Source organism: Podarcis tiliguerta (assembly GCF_965153285.1).
Source record: "Podarcis tiliguerta genome assembly, chromosome: 10".
NCBI classification, from domain to species: domain Eukaryota; kingdom Metazoa; phylum Chordata; class Lepidosauria; order Squamata; family Lacertidae; genus Podarcis; species Podarcis tiliguerta.
The window spans coordinates 54,954,787-54,973,214 of NC_139543.1; the positions used below are offsets into that span (position 1 = coordinate 54,954,787).

General features: G+C 43.7%; 1 protein-coding gene across 9 annotated transcripts in view; it reads left to right on the plus strand.

Annotated features, from left to right (window-relative positions):
- The window catches only part of DENND5B (DENN domain containing 5B), a 98,532-nt gene that overhangs the window by 73,984 nt on the left and 6,120 nt on the right, over positions 1 to 18,428 (plus strand). For 5 of the 9 annotated variants that reach the window (XM_083401328.1, XM_083401326.1, XM_083401324.1 and 2 more), the window contains 12 exons: positions 2,706 to 2,837; positions 3,508 to 3,660; positions 4,703 to 4,781; positions 6,107 to 6,188; positions 8,987 to 9,115; positions 10,614 to 10,735; positions 12,646 to 12,791; positions 14,415 to 14,533; positions 14,937 to 15,124; positions 15,259 to 15,341; positions 16,876 to 17,002; positions 18,117 to 18,291. In XM_083401328.1, the coding sequence (XP_083257454.1) occupies positions 2,706 to 2,837; positions 3,508 to 3,660; positions 4,703 to 4,781; positions 6,107 to 6,188; positions 8,987 to 9,115; positions 10,614 to 10,735; positions 12,646 to 12,791; positions 14,415 to 14,533; positions 14,937 to 15,124; positions 15,259 to 15,341; positions 16,876 to 17,002; positions 18,117 to 18,291 (1,535 nt within the window). Of the gene's footprint in view, positions 1 to 1,074; positions 1,186 to 2,705; positions 2,838 to 3,507; positions 3,661 to 4,702; positions 4,782 to 6,106; positions 6,189 to 8,986; positions 9,116 to 10,613; positions 10,736 to 12,645; positions 12,792 to 14,414; positions 14,534 to 14,936; positions 15,125 to 15,258; positions 15,342 to 16,875; positions 17,003 to 18,116; positions 18,292 to 18,428 lie in introns of all 9 variants that reach the window. The other 4 variants (XM_083401322.1, XM_083401325.1, XM_083401321.1 and 1 more) reach the window with 1 other exon arrangement.

Here is an 18,428-nt window from a genome sequence, read left to right on the forward strand (position 1 = left end):
GTCTCTCCTTTTGAGCTGTGCACAATGAGCTTCTGATTCCACATCCAATTCTGTAGACAGGAGGAATGCTTGACATGAAAAGGGCACTCCCTTCCTGTGCAGAGTTATAAACACGTAGAACTCTATATCAGGGTGGAAGTAAGTTATGGGCAAAGTGGGGGTACCATCAAAAGTGTCAAACTGCATTATATGTACTAATTGTGATATTGCAGCTGTGTGTGTTTTTCCCCAACCATGTTCCACATCATTGGCTGCTGGTGGTGTGGAAACACACAGCCTGGTAACATGACAGTGTAGGAGAAATCTTCCTGCAATTTGTAGGTGAGACGTAGCAGGCCTAGGTTGCCCGTAATGAGTGGCTCTGCCCTCAGAGCCCCAGATTGCAGTTCTTTTCTGCCTTATACTTAGCAGTTGACTTACAAAAATAAGTCTTTCCTGGAGATTAAGTGCTTGAGCAAAACAAGCACGTTTTGCTTTGGTTTCATCCCAGCAACTTGTGTGCGAGTGGCATGCTGCTTAGCCTTTTAAATGGGGGCGTGCTAGATTTATAGCTGCACCTGAAGGTTAGGGATTCCTGTGTGGCTTGTTAAAACACTATACGTCTTTGTCTTATTCCTATTTATCTTTTTTGGCCCATTTGAAACAAGCAAGAACAACACAGGGTTTTCGCGAGGACCAAAGTCACTGTGCTTCTTTCTTTTTTGTTACCTTTTTATTCTTAATGCCATTTGGTCCTTGTGACATTGCTGAATTCTGCATCCAATACAGTGAGTGCAGTTTTAGGGAGGGCGAGAAGCCCTGCATTTTATACATACCCAAATATGAAAGCTTATTCTGCTGAAACAAAAGGAATGTGTTATTTGTAAGCGCTGATGCTATCGAATGTGACGGCTCAGAAGCATTTCCTTGTGACGTTTTATATGAATTGCTTCCATGCTTTTTGATTTCTTCATCCCTTTACTGTATTTACTCTTTCTTTCTGTTTTTGCTTTGACTCTTATGCATGCATGTTCTGCCGCCTCCTTTTTCTCCATCTGCTGCTTCTGCCATTCGTTACATCCACCTTCCTCTTAGCCATTGGAGGAGTTCTTGATCCGTCAGAACTCACTGGCATTCTGGGAGTGGGATCAGGGCCCACCTCCTCCTGCACGACCACCTAAAAAATCATTCTCTGAATGTTGTCTGGTATGTTTTATTTAATTTTGCCCAGAGCTGCTTTCCTTCTCACGCTAACCGCTGCTTTTTTGGGTAGAATTCTATGCACCCCTCTATAGCAGTCCATAAAGTGTGGTTCTGATCAGGCAGATGATTCTCGCAGTGTTACAGGGCCCTGCCTTGTGTTGGTTTTACAACAGGAGGACTAAGAAAGATGTTCAAGTTCCGCCTCTCATTTTCCAGAATAGTTTGTTGGGCAGGCAAAAAAATTGAGATGCGTGGCCAGTCAGGTCCCGGCAAATGCAGAGCTTTTTGTTACATCTAAACTCCTGATTCCCATATTAATACTGTCGAGGTGGCTTGTAAAGACCAAGGCCATATAGGTGGTCTTTTTCTGCTACTTATCTGACTGGAACCACACTTTAAAAGATGACTACCACCTTTCCTTGTCCTAATCCTCACCTTTTTCTCTAGCTTGTCGCTACATTCTCTCCACTGTTATTTTTCCAAAGCAGTTGCTGTTTGATCCTTGCACAGTCACTTTATTTTGAAAAAAATAAATACTTAAAATGGTTGTTGCAGAACCTTGCTCAGGGTTGTGAGCATTCTGGTCCTCCCCCTTTGCGTTTCTCCTTTGCATCTCTGCCATCAGGGGTGCAAAGGAAGAGGGGCGGAGGATCATCAAGAGCTTTTTCAAAGCCACCTTGCTCTTCTTCTTTGTGCCTCCAACGCAGGCACCCCCAAACTCGGCCCTCCATATGTTTTGGGACTACAACTCCCATCACCCCTAGCTTCACAGTGGTCAGGGATGATGGGAATTGTAGTCCCAAAACAGCTGCAGGGCTGAGTTTGGGGATGCCTGCTCCAATGTCATAGGTGCAAGGTAGAAGTATGGAGAGGATCGCAAAGCCCTTTCCCGCAAAAGGATTCATGCAGAAGCTTTACTGTGCTCCCCCTTTCATCCTCCAATGATCAGGGGTGGCAGATGTGTCCCAAGAATATGAGGATGCATCTCTCCCACCCCCCAGTATTGCCAGCCCTGCATTTCATCAGGCTGAAGCAGTGCATTTTAGCAGATCTGGGGGTACAGTTGAACAGCAGTAATATCTAGGATATCTTGTAATATCTTGTGTGTGTGAAGATGTGGGCTTTCTGCCTCAGGCACCAAAATATATTTGGTAGTCTGTTGCATTCGACTCCACTAACAGGCAGAAAACAGATGTGAGCTGTGTAGCCAGTTTGACAGCCCATGCAGTTCAACTGCAGGCTATCCTTCTCTCCCTACCTGTGTATTTATGAGGCTGATCCCTGCTGAAAACCATCTACACAAAACTTACTGTTTGTGCAGGTATTATTTCCACCTCTCTGACCTCTCACTTCCACCTTCTTGACGTTTGGGGGGGGGGGATGACCTTGGCCCCACATATTATTATTTTTTGTTTTATTTTTTAGTGCAGAATTACTTTGTCGATTAAGGAGGGCAGAGGTGTTCGTGCTGTGTTTTTTTTGTGTTCATTCTACTTGTTGTTTTTTAATTATCATTGGATTAGAAGTACATGCAAGAAGCAAGGACCTTGGGGAAAAATCTGAGGCAGCCCAAACTCTCCGATCTTTCTCCTGCTGTCATTGCTCAAACAAACTGGAAATTCGTAGAAGGTTTACTCAAAGAATGTCGAATGAAGGTAAGTATTTTGAGCGTGTTTGTGTGGTAAACTGTGGTTTGCTGAAAAAAAGACATCTGTGTTGGGAGGCGTGGTTCCAGTCCCCTCATTCAAACCCTTCACTGTGGAGTGGCAGCTTTGCCCTAAAAGAATGCCCAAATTCTTGCGGGTGTACTATAGTTTCCTGTCAAAATGTGTGGGAATATGGCTGTTTTTTATGGTTTACTTATTATGAATGGGATAGGAAGTGGTTTGTATGTAGAAGACTAGTATTTCCCCCCTCTTGTGTTAGACTGCAGAGGATTGTCCCTTGGGAGAGTCTACATATATGATCATCTCACTGGTTCTGCGCATACTAAGAGGGAGTCCTGCTTTGTAGCTTATTTCACATAACATTTCAACCAGCCTCAGTGAGGTTCACATCACTAGAAATTAAAGCAAAGCATGATAGATTATCCAGTTGCTGTTTGGCTGCTTTTTGTTTACTAAGACGATTCTAAAGCACCTTTTGCCAAATTTGGGCCACTTGCAAAACTTGAAAATAGAAGTGCATCACAGAAGAAAGGCAATAAAGCAACAGAGACAGCAATTAAAATCAGCATAAAAATCAGCTCAGTGGATTCCTTGGGCTACTGTATTGCGTTTCCATGCTTTGCGTAATGATGGTTTTAAATCCGTTGCTTGTTTGCAGACTAAACGTATGCTGGTAGAGAAGATGGGCCATGAAGCTGTTGAGCTTGGACATGGAGAGGCCAACATTACGGGTCTAGAAGAGAATACACTCATCGCTAGCCTTTGTGACTTGCTGGAAAGAATTTGGAGTCATGGACTACTGGTCAAACAGGTCAGTGACTTGGAAGACACAAAGAGCCTCAGCCGCTATAATATTTCATGCCCCCTTTTAGGACTAAGCTGTCACTCATCTTTGAGTGCTTCTGGGAACGTATGATGTTCGCCTTACACTGCTAGACAATTGATTCACCTAGCCCAGGACTCTTGTCTGCTCTGTCAGTGGGTTGCCGGTACCTCAAGCAGTTACCTGCTTTAGCCCTGATACCTCGTGACTGGATGAAATCATGCATGTTGTTGCATGGAACCATCTCAGCAAAGGAGTCTTGAATCCTGAGTCAGACCACTGGTCCATCTAGCTATGTTTCTTAATTGGTATGGGTTTGGGGCTTTTTCCTACATGGGAGTGCACTCTTTAGGAAAAGCATCATGCGCAAAGCAGCCCTTGCACCTTTGTAGCATGGGTATCGGTGAGTTTGTGATGCAATATAAGGAATATAAGTACTTACACATGCAGCTCTAACTTGTTGGATTGGATGAACGGGTTGAAGTACCTGGAACCATAGAACTGTAGAGTTGGAAGGCTCCCTGAGAGTCATCTAGTCCAACCCCCTACAATGCAGGAATCTCAATTAGATTATACATATAGAATCATAATCAGTCAAGTCAATCAGTCAAAGAGTTATAGGTTAGCTGAATGCCATGGTGGTGATTGGTTCTGATTCTGGAGTCCAGATATGCAGGGCTCCAAGCCCCATGTAAATCTACAGGATAGAAAGGTGCAAATCAGAGTGTGGCTTGCATAGTTCTTCCATTCATAGTTTCATGTGCTGCGTGGCAAGAGCCATTGTGGTGTAGCAGTAAAACTGTTGGACTCTGATACAAGACTCTCAGGTTCAAACTTCTCCTGTGAAGCTTATCAGGTGGCCCCGGGGGAAACCACTCTCTTTAAACCTAACCTGCCTCACAGGCTAAAATGCAGTGTTTTGCTCTGCAGGGAAATATAAAAGTGACATCATAAAACTGATTTAGGTATATCTGCACTGTGCAGCAGGAAAAGCTGCAAATGGTTTCTAAAAATCTGTTTTGTTTTTAAGGGGAAATCTGCATTGTGGTCCCATTTAATTCAATACCAGGAGAGGGAAGAGAAACAGGAGCGGCTTGCAGAATCCCCAAGTGAGTACAGAATACTTTGGTCAAGTGGTTTTGTGCAGCATCAATAGCTGTACCTTATAAAAGAAATTTTAACTCAACTACGGGTGATGGCCAAAGAAGGAAGAGAAATAAAAGTACTCTTAAAATTTGCTAACACCTGCAGAGATCCAAATAGTTGGCGGGCACACTGTTTTGCAGAGTGACTCAGTTTTTGTCTTGGTGTGTTTTGCAGTAATTTCTCCTAGGACTTGATCCTTTGGATCAAAAACTGCTGAGTTGCCCTTATCAGTAAAATATTACAGAAGCAGTTGCATTATTGTTTGTGGGTACCCACAGCAAGCTTATATGAGAATGTTAACTTGTTCTGAAGTATTTAATGGCATTTAAATAGGCTGTTTATTCCCACAATTTTGAAGATGAGTGTTTGCTTCTGGTACAGCTGGAATCAGTTGACAAACACAGACTGTCCACACTGGCTGGTGCTGATGAAAGTTGGGAGTCCTAACAACCTCTTGGAAGGCCACACATTCCTTCTCTAGTCTCTTCCATCCTTGATGCTCTTCCTCTCTCCCCCACCAGGAAGATGGGAAGGATTTGTTCCATATTGGCTGGGAGATGGACAATGGCATGGAAAGATGGCAAATTGGAGGAGGATAAGAGTGGAGGAGACAAGGGGTTGCGGGATGGGGGGCGATGATAAAAAAAAAGAAGACCTAAGGAGGAAGGATTGGAATGAAAAGTAGAGTGTTCCCTTTACTGCAGCTCTAGCCTGTAAAACTTCAATGACATATTTCTGCTTCTAATATATAAAGTTTTGTGATGTGTAGCTATTTAATGCTTGGAGCTAGCCAGACTGATAGGGAGGGATCTGTGTGTTATTCATGGTAATGAAAAGGCTGAACAGTAGGCACTGAAATTAGACTACGCAATTGGGCATAACATGCCTTTTACATGAGGGTAATAACTTGCATAATTCCAAACACTTTATCATTTGCATTTCGGTTGCAGGAATTGGCATAAGGATTTTTTTCGTGTGTAAAAAAAACACACAACGACGTTTGCACGGAACAGGCTTGTGTAGCTTTTACAATTGTAAAAGTGGAAGCATTTTTTTCTGATTCTTCTTAAATCTACAGAGTCCAGCTCTGGATTAACTAAAGGGAAAAGTAACCAGTAAGCTGCCATGATGTAAAACTGTGGCAGACAAGTAGAAATGTCTTTGCATGACATCCTTCTGCTCCTGGTGGAGTTCTGAAAGAGGCTTAGGATTATTTCTGCAGCTTCCTGATAATGTGTTGCTAACAAATTAATGCAGCTTTCCCTCCCCCCCCCCCCCAACTCCACAGTTGCCGTAGGGCCAGAACGAAGGAAGTCTGACACAGGGCTTATGCTACCTACTCTGAGAGTCTCGCTTATCAGTGATATGAGGTATGAGATTCAATATGTAAAATGTTGGCTTAAAATGTTGATACCACAGCCTAAAACTGAATCCTGATGCATATTACAGCTCTATGGCCATCAAATATATTTTGCCTTGGGGTTGTTGTTTTTTTGCAATACTTGAGAGCATGGAAAGAATGAGTCAGGGAGAGGAATCTTTTCCCGCACAGCTTCAGGGATGTGATGTGATATGTCAGTATGGTGTAGTGTTAGATTAGGCCCAGGGGATATAGGTTCTGATCCCCACTCATCCATGAAGCTCACTCAGCAAGTCACAATTCCCTCACTTACTGGGGAAGCCAGTCTGTGGTTCCATGTGAGGTGGGGGTAACAGGCACCCTTTTCTGTGATTGTGGGGTATTTGTGCATGCTAGGTAAAAAAAAAGGTACCCCTGGATGGTGAAGTCCGGTCAAAGGCGCCTATGGGGTTGCGGCGCTCATCTAGCTTTCAGGCCGAGGGAGCCAGCATTTGTCCACAGACAGCTTTCCGGGTCATGTGGCCAGGATGACTGAACCGCTTCTGGCGCAACGGAACACCGTGACAGAAACCAGAGCGCACGGAAACACTGTTTACCTTCCTGCCACAGCAGTACCTATTTATCTACTTGCACTGGTGTGCCTTTGAACTGCTAGGTTGGCAGGAGCTGGGACAGAGCAACGGGAGCTGAACCCATCATGGGCATTCGAACCACTGACCTTCTGATCGGCAAGCCCAAGAGGCTCAGTTGTTTAGACCACAGCGCCACCCGAGTCCTACGGCCAGCTGGGCAGGAGAGCAAGGGTAGGACTGGTCTCTAGGGAGCCATCCAGAATCCATTCTTGGGCTTCTGTGGGCAGTGCCTGGGAGTGACAGAAGACATTGCTCAACCTAGTCTACTCCTAGGGCTTAAAAGGAGAGCCCCATCTCATTCTCCTCACCTCAGTCCATTCCAGATAAATAGTCTCCCTCCCACACCAGAACTACTCAGTCTTTCAGAAAAAGAAACACCCTCTTTGAAAACAGAAGTCCTTGAGCTAACAGAATGACTTTGCTGGGCTAACCCATTGTGGCTTCATCCTGAATATTTAAAGCATCCTTGCCAAGAGTCTGAATGTTACCATCAGCCCCAGAGCGTAAGGTAGCTCTAATACATTTCAGTTTTGTGTTATCATCTGTTGTGTCTAATTTGCTTCCCTGAGCATATCTTTGCATGCAGAGGAGAGCATACTGCGGACAAAGTTTCCACCCTTTGGGTCTGAGTGGAAACAGCCATCAATGTCCACCTCCATTTTCTTTGGCAAGGTTAGGGAAATTATTTATCTGCCTTTAGTGTTTTGGTGCTTTTAAAAGGAGCTCATGATCAAAGATGGGAACAGGGAGGCAACTGCTTTGATATAGTCCCCTATCAGAAGGCTTTAAATAGCTAAGCTGAATGTTTCAGCACGATGCGGGTGAATAATGTGTGTGCATCGCATTTCTCAAGGACTTCTGATCACATGCCCAGTTGTGTTGTGCTGGGAAGCCTAAGAGCTGCCTGTCAGAGACTGAGCCAAAAAATGAGGGGGCTGCTTTGCAGCAAGTGTTGGGAGCGCCAGAAGCAAGGCTCTTTTGTAGTTATTTGGATGGTTGCAGTGAGTCACTGCTCAAGGAAGGGGAGGCTGTGGGAGTTGTTAACAAAGGACAAAGGGAGCTGTAGGGGATTATCTCACTGCTTTGAAACAGCCTGCCGGAGTTTCAAGGGCTCCCTTTAGGTCTTAATTGTGTGAGGAGTTGGGAACCACAATAAATTTGTGTCATCTCAGGCAAAACTATTAACTGAGGTCAGGGATGTATGCGGAGCAAATCCTGGCAGGCACTTTGTTTTTGAAAAGCTGCAGGAAGCAATGCAGTGTTTGGGGCTGTGCAAATATATTGTAGCGTATTGCAGTTCTGGCATGTGATATAAGCAGCCTTCTCTTCTTAACTGTTGCAGCTCAGCTGCTGCTGCAGCAACAACACAGCTCCTATCCATGCCAGCATTTATCCCTTCTGGAACTGGGGTAGTGATGGCAGAGGGAGCAGCCATGGTGTGTAGGCTCCTGGTGTGTAGCCAGTGTGGTGTAGTGGTTAAGAGTGGTAGATTCGTAATCTGGTGAACCGGGCTCGCGTCTCCGCTCCTCCACATGCAGCTGCTGGGTGACCTTGGGCTAGTCACACTTCTCTGAAGTCTCTCAGCCTCACTCACCTCACAGAGTGTTTGTTGTGGGGGAGGAAGGGAAAGGAGAATGTTAGCCGCTTTGAGACTCCTTCGGGTAGTGATAAAGTGGGATATCAAATCCAAACTCTTCTTCTTCTTCAGTGTGACCTAAAGCTTCTCACATAGTTACGTTATTCCCAGCAGGCCTTGGTGCAGCCTGGTACCTGCACAGCAACTAAGGAGTCTCATTCAGAGGTTTGCTATCTGCTACCCTATTAAGTCTTTCTAAGAACTGGGAGGAAGCATGTAACACCTGATCCATAGTAACATAGATGAAAATATGTAAGTGTACATGCAGGTCATTCTAGCACGGGTTTATGGGATGGAGAAGGTAATTGGCTCAGTCTCTGAACTATCATTTTGCATGTGTCTCTGACTGACCAAATTTGGTTCCAAAAATAGAAGGAAAATATCTCTCTCAAGCTTGAAGTCTTCTCACACCAGTCTCAGTTACTTAGCTGAAAATCTTGCAACATATAAGAAGTGCGTTTCTTTCTTTCTTTCTTTCTTTCTTTCTTTCTTTCTTTCTTTCTTTCTTTTTAACTTATGGGTTTCTTTATTTTCCTTCAGGCACATTCAGAACATGAGTGAAATTAAGACTGATGTTGGCCGAGCTCGAGCCTGGATACGGCTGTCCCTTGAAAAGAAACTTTTGTCTCAGCATCTCAAGCAGCTGCTTTCCAACCAAGGCCTGGCAAAGTAAGCGATGTGGTTGTCACGGATCAGCCCTTTTTAGGGCCCTCATCTGAGGCAAAAAATTCTGGGTACATTAAACTCAATATATAGACTTGCTTCTGGATAAACACACTTTGGAATGTGTTCCAGAGCTCTTTGGTTTCTCCTGGGTTGAAAGCATCAGTTTTGGTGCTTGGGGTAACATGGTTTCATGGGAGTTAGACGTCCCTGTTCTAGATCATCAGCTCCAGCAAGCATACCCAATGACAATGGGACTTGTAGTTCAGCAATACCCAGAGGGCCAAAAGTTATTCATACCTGCTCTAGATGCTTAATGCTAGCCCAACACTGACCAACCCGCTGTCTTCCATATGTTTTCAAGTCTTCAGTTCCACAGCCATAGTAGGAGTTGTAGTCTGAAAAATCTGGAGGGCACTAAGGTGACAAAACATGTTTTGGTCACTCCACCACCCTGAACCATTGGACATGGATAGCAACCAATTATGGGGAGACAATGAACTCTGCATTTTAACAGAAGTGGGTACAAGGCTAACAAATGGCTGCTTTACTATATATATATATATATATATATATATATATATATATATATATATATATAGTATATGCCACATACAGTGGTACCTCAGGTTACATACGCTTCAGGTTACAGACACTTCAGGTTACAGACTCCGCTAACCCAGAAATATTATCCCGCGTTAAGAACTTTGCTTCAGGATGAGAACAGAAATCGTGCTCCGGCGGCGTGGCGGCAGCAGGAGGCCCCATTAGCTAAAGTGGTGCTTCAGGTTAAGAACAGTTTCAGGTTAAGTATGGACCTCTGGAACGAATTAAGTACTTAACCTGAGGGTACCACTGTATGGCTTTGGATCAGGGTACCTTAAAAACCTCTTGTTGTTGTCGTTGTCGTTATTGTCCTTAATAGTTCTCTAGACGACATGCAGTTTAATCAATACAATCACTTAATGAAGCATAAAGACAAACCATTTCTCCCATACAATCTGCTGTGCGTTGTAACATAATTCAAACCCCCCACTCTACCACTTTAATGCCCTTTTGGAAACAAGTTAGGTGGCTACAAGGAGGAAGACTACCTAGTATCAACAGAAAGACAGAGAAAACCATATATCAAGAACTGAATCATCCTTCAAAGTACTTTGTTTAGAGTGGTCAGTAGCCCAGCTTGGTATAAGGCCATTTTAGCCCTGGCTGTGCAAACATTTGCTTTTTTCCTAACAAGCTCACAAAGCTTACCTAAATTATTGCATGCTTCCTATACTTGCATATTAAAGAAATGAAATAAAAACCGGAACTATTGTATTTTTTCATTATGTCTAAGAATTAACAGAAGAAGGAAAAAACATAGACAGGTGGTTTTGTTTAGATGGTGCAAGGACAATTAATATACTTTTGCCTTTAGTTTTTTTCTCTCATCCAGCACTTCCCTAATAAAGTTCTGTCTTTAACATCTAAAGTGTCTAAACATCTCCCCTGTTACTTGCAGGAAATTGTACAAGCGTTATGCCTTTCTGCGCTGCGAAGAAGAGCGGGAACAGTTCCTCTATCACCTCCTCTCGCTCAACGCTGTGAATTACTTCTGCTTCACAAGTGTCTTCACCACCATCGGTGAGTAGGGTGGAATCTCATCCTCAGCTTGAGCTGCTGCTGTGTGATAAAGGAATAACTGTGGTCGTCTAACAAAGCCTGAAGTCATGGCTGTTGCAATCAGCACTGATCCCCATCTGGTGTCAAGTTGCTATCTCTTTGCACAAACTGTAGGCGTACACCTCCTTTGCATGCACACCCCTCCAGATCATGATAGAATTCAACTCCGATCAGCACAGCCAGTGTGGCCAAAGGTCAGGAAAGATGGGAGTTGTGGTCCAGCAACATCTGGAGCGAGCCAGGTTTTGCATCCCCATTCAAGGTCCTCTTCCACTGTTGTTCCCACATTATTCGTGGAAATATATGAAAAGTTTTGACCCATATTGTTTGCCTTTCCTGCATGTTTACACAATATATAAGTGAAAGAGGCATTGGTTGCCTTTGACATAGTGAACTGCCCTGACACTTCTGGGTATAGGGCGGTGTAGAAGTTGAATTATTATTATTATTATTATTAATAATAATAATAATAGTGATCAATTCTGTAATTATGGCTTATATCAGGGGCAGAGAACTTGTGACACTCCAGATGTTTTTAGACCACATCTCCCTTCAGGCCCAATGGCATGGCCAGTGGACAGGGATGATGGAATTTGTATTCAAACAGTTATCTGGAGGACAGTATTATTAGCAACCCCTGCCCATGAAAGATGCTATATTTGAGGCATTGTGAGAAATTTAAATGGCAGTCCCTTGACCCATCTGCCTAATTGGAGCATCAGGAAAAAAATGTACTGAAAGGCAGTTCAGGTTTGATAGCGGGATAGATTGATAGGCACATGGGGGGGGGGGCAGGTGCCATATACATCTCAAAACCGCACCAGTTTTATGACAGTTCGTTCAATTTTGCCGGAGAGGCGGAGGCACCAAACTTGCATCTTTACAATAATGGCAATGTGTACAGCAAAGCTCCATGGAAATAGAACAGCAAGTATGATTTTTTGCCTCCTGACATCCACCCTACCTTCTAAAAATAGCAGCTAATTCCTAAATTTGCTTGCTCTTTAATTTTGGTTGTGCAGTAATAGCAACACCTAGCGGCTACTTGCATTATTGCATGATAAAAGCTGAACATATACATAGCTAGTTCTATGCTGAAATCAGCAAGATAAGAAGCACAACCTATTGACTGTCCATGGGAGGGGGAAATAACCATGCAGAAAACTTTGTCACATTTTTATTTATTTATTACAAAAACTTGGCACTTTCCCAAAATACTGTAAAAGAAGACCCCTGCATTTTAAACCCCATCCCCCAAATAGAACAGTAAGGAAAGCTCAAATCAGAACTGATGCTGATTGCAAGAATGCAAGAATGCAATTAACATGCATGTTTCTTTGTTATGTAAAGAGCAGCTGCAGGGAAGCCTGAGCAGCCTCCAGGAGTGGAAGTTTCTCCTTCTCTCTCCTTCCCCACCTCCCTGCCAAAGTTTGCATTTCAAAGGAGGCTCCATTGTTGCCAGTGGAGGCTTCCCTTTAAAATGCAAAAAGCAGCTGCAGAGAGAGAAGCAAGGGAAGAGGATTAAACCTGCAGGAGCCAAGGGCAAAGTGTTGGCTTACAAAGAAGAGCAGAGATACAGGGTGCTTCCAAGTGCTTCTGAACCCAGGAATGTGTTTTCATTTAAAAGGTTGTTGCTTAACAACAGGGAGTTGGAAATCCATGCTGATCTACTGCAAATCCCAGAGATTTACCTGGAGATCCCAGTCAGCCTATCTCTGCAAATGACACTGTTCTCTTAAAAAAAACAATAACCTTGATGTATGCATCCTGCTACATATTTAGTAGCAACCGTGTTGTTCCTAGTGGGCCTGCAGTACTGAATTTATAATATGAAGCCACCCTTTTAAATGTTCTTTCTTTGCTATTTGCAGTGATTCCATATAGGACGGTGATAATCCCCATTAAAAAACTCAGCAATGCAATCACCACGTCAAACCCATGGATTTGTGTTTCGGGAGAACTGGGAGATACTGGAATAATGCAGATCCCAAAGAACCTTTTAGAAATGACATTTGAGGTGAGTTTCGTGCAGGGGTAGGCAACCTAAGGCCCGGGGGCCGGATGCAGCCCAATCGCCTTCTCAATCCGGCCCGCGGATGCTCCGGGAATCAGCCTGTTTTTACATGAGTAGAATGTGTGCTTTTATTTAAAATGCATCTCTGGATTATTTGTGGGACCTGCTTGGTGTTTTTACATGAGTAGAATGTGTGCTTTTATTTAAAATGCACCTCTGGGTTATTTGTGGGGCATAGGAACTGGTTCATTCCCCCCCCCCCAAAAAAAAATATAATCCGGCCCACCACATGGTCTGAGGGACGGTGGACCAGCCCATGGCTGAAAAAGGTTGCTGACCCCTGGTTTAGTGCACTGCACTTCCGCCCTGTTTTCAGATGTTGGTTGCTGCTGCTGTCAGGAAACCCTTGTTTAAAATTGTGACACGGGTAGAATTTTAAGCATTTCCCAGTGGTGCTTTTTAAAAACCTGCAGAAATAACTTGATGACCAGCAAAAGCATGAAGCTTTTTGCTGCAAAACGGAGCCTGCTTTGCTCTCTGATAGACAACCACAATATATTCTGGTCTCTCGGGGAACAGGGAAGCTTTATAGCTCCTTGTCACTTTCCTTTTTAAAAGCTCGGTAAGGATAATGCTGGCGAAGAGATCTGCCGTTTCTCGGCATTGCTCATAAGATGGCACTCTCTCGTGATTCTTTGGGGACCCATTATGTTTTCATTGAGAGTTATAAACACTGGAAATGATTAAGGGCTCACATGGAGCTTCGTTTTGTGATGGTGGCTGGTATTGTATTGCGGCACCAATTTTCATAATAAAAGAGGCTGAGTTCCCTGAGAGTACAAGGAGTTTTCCCCCCATCACAACTGACAGTGCGTGATCCCTGCTTGGCGCATGGCATTTGGCCATGGTCAGAAGTGCCTCACCAGGTACATTTGTCCCATGCTGGCCTCCCCTCTCCCTCCTGAGAAGCAACAGCAATCTGTCTTCTAGAAATCTAGCAGAGCAGCTATGGCTCATGTGGCGAGTTGCCTTTTGACTCAGCCCACATTTATCACACTCATTTTGGTATGTCCTTGTTTACCAGAGGTGTGTAGGGCCCCCAAATTAGATGATGATTACTTGGCTATGAAACACACTGTTTGATCTTGTGCCAAGTCACTATCTCTCAGCCTAACCCAGCTCACAAAGGTTGTTATGAGGATAAAATGAGTGGGGGACAGAATTATGTATGTTGCTTTAGAGTCTTTGGGTTTATATGCTTGATAAATAAACAGACTCCATTGCAAAGCATAGTGTTTGACATACATAAGGCTGAAATGAGCATTGTATCTGTGCTGTTAGATCAGCAGTGGTTCATTCACACACTTATAGGTCATTGCTTGACATTGCAGTCTTTTAAGTTAAGAGGATTCATATGTGGACCAGATCGCACTTGGTCTGATTATAACATTTAGTCATGCTTGGATCATCTGCAATATACATCCAGGGGCTTTGAAATATAGAGACCGCTCTGAGGGAGCAAAGGCTGCCATATTTTGCTGCCTGATTTGAGAAATGAAATAAAATGGGGTGATTTTGGTTGTGTTTATACTAAAAGTAATTAAGCTTGTCCTTTTCTCTTTTCAGTGTCAGAACTTGGGGAAGCTAACTACTGTTCAGTTAGGTCATGACAACTCAGGACTGTTAGCCAAATGGCTGGTGGATTGTGTCATGGTCAGGAATGAAATCACAGGGCACACTTACAAGTAAGTCTAGAAGAGTGAAGGAAAACATTATATTAAAGGCAAGCAAGGCTAAACTCCTCTATCTTATTTAAAGTTGAGATGCTAAATATATGAATACGATCACTTTCACTTACTGCTTTGCGGATACATGTCTACTCAAAAGTACAGTAAGTCCCATTGAATTCTATGGGGCTTACTCCCAGGTAAGTGGGTACAAGACTGCAGTCTTAATCATACTTGCAAATTAGTTCACAAGTTTTTTTAATGTGGGATTACCCTAGCCCTACAGTGACCCCATTCATATGAACTGATGCAACAAGAAATCCCAAAACTTGTGGTTTAACTGTACGTTAGAGCTTGTGTGGTTATACCTTTCTGACTAGAACACTGAAGCCAGTTCCAACGCCATTTTGTGACCCCTTAGGTTCCCATGTGGAAGATGGTTGGGGAAGGGTGTTGATGATGGTAGCCTGGAGAGGATTCTCATAGGAGAGTTGCTTTCAACAGCATCGGATGAAGATCTCGGGAAGCAGTGCCGAACCCCACCTCAACAGAAATCCCCAACGACAGCCCGGAGATTGAGTATCACTTCTCTCACCGGGAAAAATACAAGTAAGACATAACTTCTTGCGGTAACACCATCAATGATGACATTTTTAACAATTCCCTTTTATCATTTGAACCTTCGAATCTCTTGAGACTGAATTCTGCCCTCCTTTCTTCCCCCCCGCTCCTTTTTTCTGCAGAACCCAATGCAGGACAGATTCAGGAGGGGATCGGGGAGGCTGTGAACAATATTGTGAAGCATTTCCACAAACCTGAAAAAGAGGTACCTTCTCAAACAATTGCAATTATATTAGCGTTTGCAAAGGGGATGTTAGCAAACCTCTTCCACTGGCTGCTGGGGTGACAAGAGGGTTATGTGGAAGAGGAGCAGAATCTTGATCAAATTATAACGTTACGAAATTTCTGGATTCAGATTCATCATTGTGGCAAGCTTTGCAGTTCATCACCTAACTGCTCCTTGTTTGTTATGTGATCCTGCTCTTGAAGCAGACATTCAGCAACTGCCATTACCACCCCACTCTTTTTTATAAATGTGTTCAGAGTTTCCTGGTGGAAAGCATGAAATTAAGATGGTATCTGTCTTTCAAGCAGTTCAGGACCACATTGTTTTTGCCCACAATATTTGCAGTGGATGCAAAGGGTTTCTGAATCCATTCAAAGTTTAAAAAACAGGGCAACTAGCTTACAGAAAAGGAAAAGCAGAATTTAACAACCCCAGCATTTGACATGATGTTCAGATATTTGTTCCCATGTGAGCAAGTGGGATGTAGACTTCATAAAGCAACTTTTGCAGCACAGAGATGAACAGGCAGTGACTTGGCCATAGCTCACTGCTGTAGCAAATCTCTACCCAACTCTAGATCCTTCTTTCTCAATTAGAAGAACATGCAAGTAGCTCCTGCAACAAAACGTTGGAAGTGTGGATTGCATCTGCTCACTGTTTTCATTCATGCCTTCCTCCATATCTCTGGGCAGATCAACACCACATGTTTAAAACACATCCAGTGCACTTTAAAACCCCATGACTTCCCCCAAGGAATCCTGGGAACTGTAGTTTGTAGAGTATTGGGGGGGGGGCTACAGCTTACCCCACTTTTTGGGAGAAGTTGTGGGCTTTAAATGGGTACTGAATTCACTTTAAATGTTTGGTGTAGATCAGTCCTGTATTCCATCCCCTCTATCTGCCCCCAGCAAACCCACCCAGTTAGCATCTTGTGGTCACTGAGCACACTCAGTCCTTACTGGGCTATTTGATATCCCAGCACCCCTCCTCTGATGCTTTGTAAAGAGGGGTGTTTTTTTGTGTACTTCTGCGAACTCAAGGTTCCCCCAAGTCCACTGACATCTCTCTCCTGTGATTGGGTGGTGTATTTTTGGCTAAATAGGGACCAGTACTCAGAATACCGAGGTTGTTATTAGTATATATGAGGAATAAAGAATCTGGGGCAATGCCAGTTGTTCTTGGCTGCCATTAACTACTTAGCCCTTGCGCACCAGAGTAAATCTTGCAAGTATCCGGAAAGGGAGCTGCATCAGCAACAACACTCTCCCTCACCCTGATATCTACTGGCTCCAAAACTGACTCATGAAATGCAGCTTTTGCAGTTCACAAGTTCCCCATCTCTGAACCCAGATCACATTTCCGCCTAAGGTGCAGACATGGAAAACCAAGTTGCACTCATCATAACAAGTCTTGAAAGCTGATTAAAAAGCATCCATAGCTAAGGGGGGGGGGGAATCAGAAGTAGCTTGTGTTGGTATGCCAGTGTTCACAACCATTATTTCTCTTTCTGTAGAGGGGAAGCCTCACTGTTCTCTTATGTGGAGAAAATGGTCTGGTTGCGGCACTGGAGCAGGTCTTCCACCATGGTTTCAAGTCTGCTCGCATCTTCCATAAGAATGTCTTCATCTGGGACTTCATAGGTAATTGGCACATTCAGTTCAATTGGGGTTTATGGGCCCAATTTCCTGAAGTCCACAAGTTTGGACTTCATGTCATTCTGGTGAAATTGAATGCCGCCCATCTCTAACTGGCGGCTACTTGCTGAGAGAACCATTTGGCCAGCCCTACTGTTAGACCATTGGACAATGTGGAGTCGTCCACCTTGGTCAACAAGTGGGGGAGCTACTTACAGACTAGCAAACTGGCAATTACTTTGTTTTGCTTTTAAAGTAATAAACAGCTCAGAAAGAGGGGGAAAGTCTTATACCACCTCTTGCCTTATTCTCACATTGCTTTCATAGTGTGGGTCATGCTTCTTGATGGACAGGTATCTTGCCACACTGGTAAGATTTTAAATGGGGAAGGGAAATGGCACACATTGTTGACTTGGCTACTTCCCACACCACAGCTGCCACTCCCTGAAATTCACAAAGACATTCCATATGCAATGAAAATTGGATTTTTCTAGGCAGGTCCATATCCTCCTTTGTTTGAACAGGCCTGTATTTGCCAAGTGACCCTTAACTTGCAAGACAGTGTAAAGCAACAGAATGTGCAAAATGCCTTCAAGGCAGTCATTACCTCTGAATTCATGGATACTGTGTGTTAACGTGTTAGGAATGCACTCTGAGGCAATAAATTAGCTGTGATTCTGGAACTGCCTAGGCCAAATTGTCACTCAGGAAATCACTTCAGACATAATGACAAAATGTTTTTTAACTTTAACTGTTCCTCATATAATAGTAATTTCAAAGTCCTAATTGCCATGAATCTGTGGCTTCTAAACGTTTAGTTACTGAAGAAGTTGTGCAATCACACTCAACTTGCACAACTGATTCAGAATTGTTTTTCATGGTGCAGGTTTTGCTTAAAAGTTTAATACTTTTTTTTAGCACAAATACAGCCCTGCCTCTAGTTACATAGTTTCAGTGCTATGTGTTATTTGCACTTGTGAATCCTAGTTTCTGAAGGGTGTCACTCAACAGAATGGCAGGTTGAAAGGGCTGAGAGATTATTTGCATTCTACATTCAGTGAGCTTTTGTTCTCTCTCCCTCTCTCCCTCTCTCCCCTCCTACCCCACCATCCACCTTCAGAAAAGGCAGTTGCCTACTTTGAGACTACTGACCAGCTTGGGGACAATGAAGAGGATGTTCTTCTTCAAAAATCCTCCTGCAAAACATTTTGCCACTATGTAAATGCCATCAATACGGCACCACGGAACATAGGGAAGGACGGCAAATTCCAAATTCTTGTTTGCCTTGGAACTCGGTACGTATGTCGTTTGCTCACAAATGTCTTCTAAGATGCAAAAGTCTCCAAAGCTGTTCTCTTCCTTAGCAACACTCTGAGGTCATGTAGACCATTTCCAGCCCCTCAAAATGGGCAACTGAGACTGCGAGTGGCTT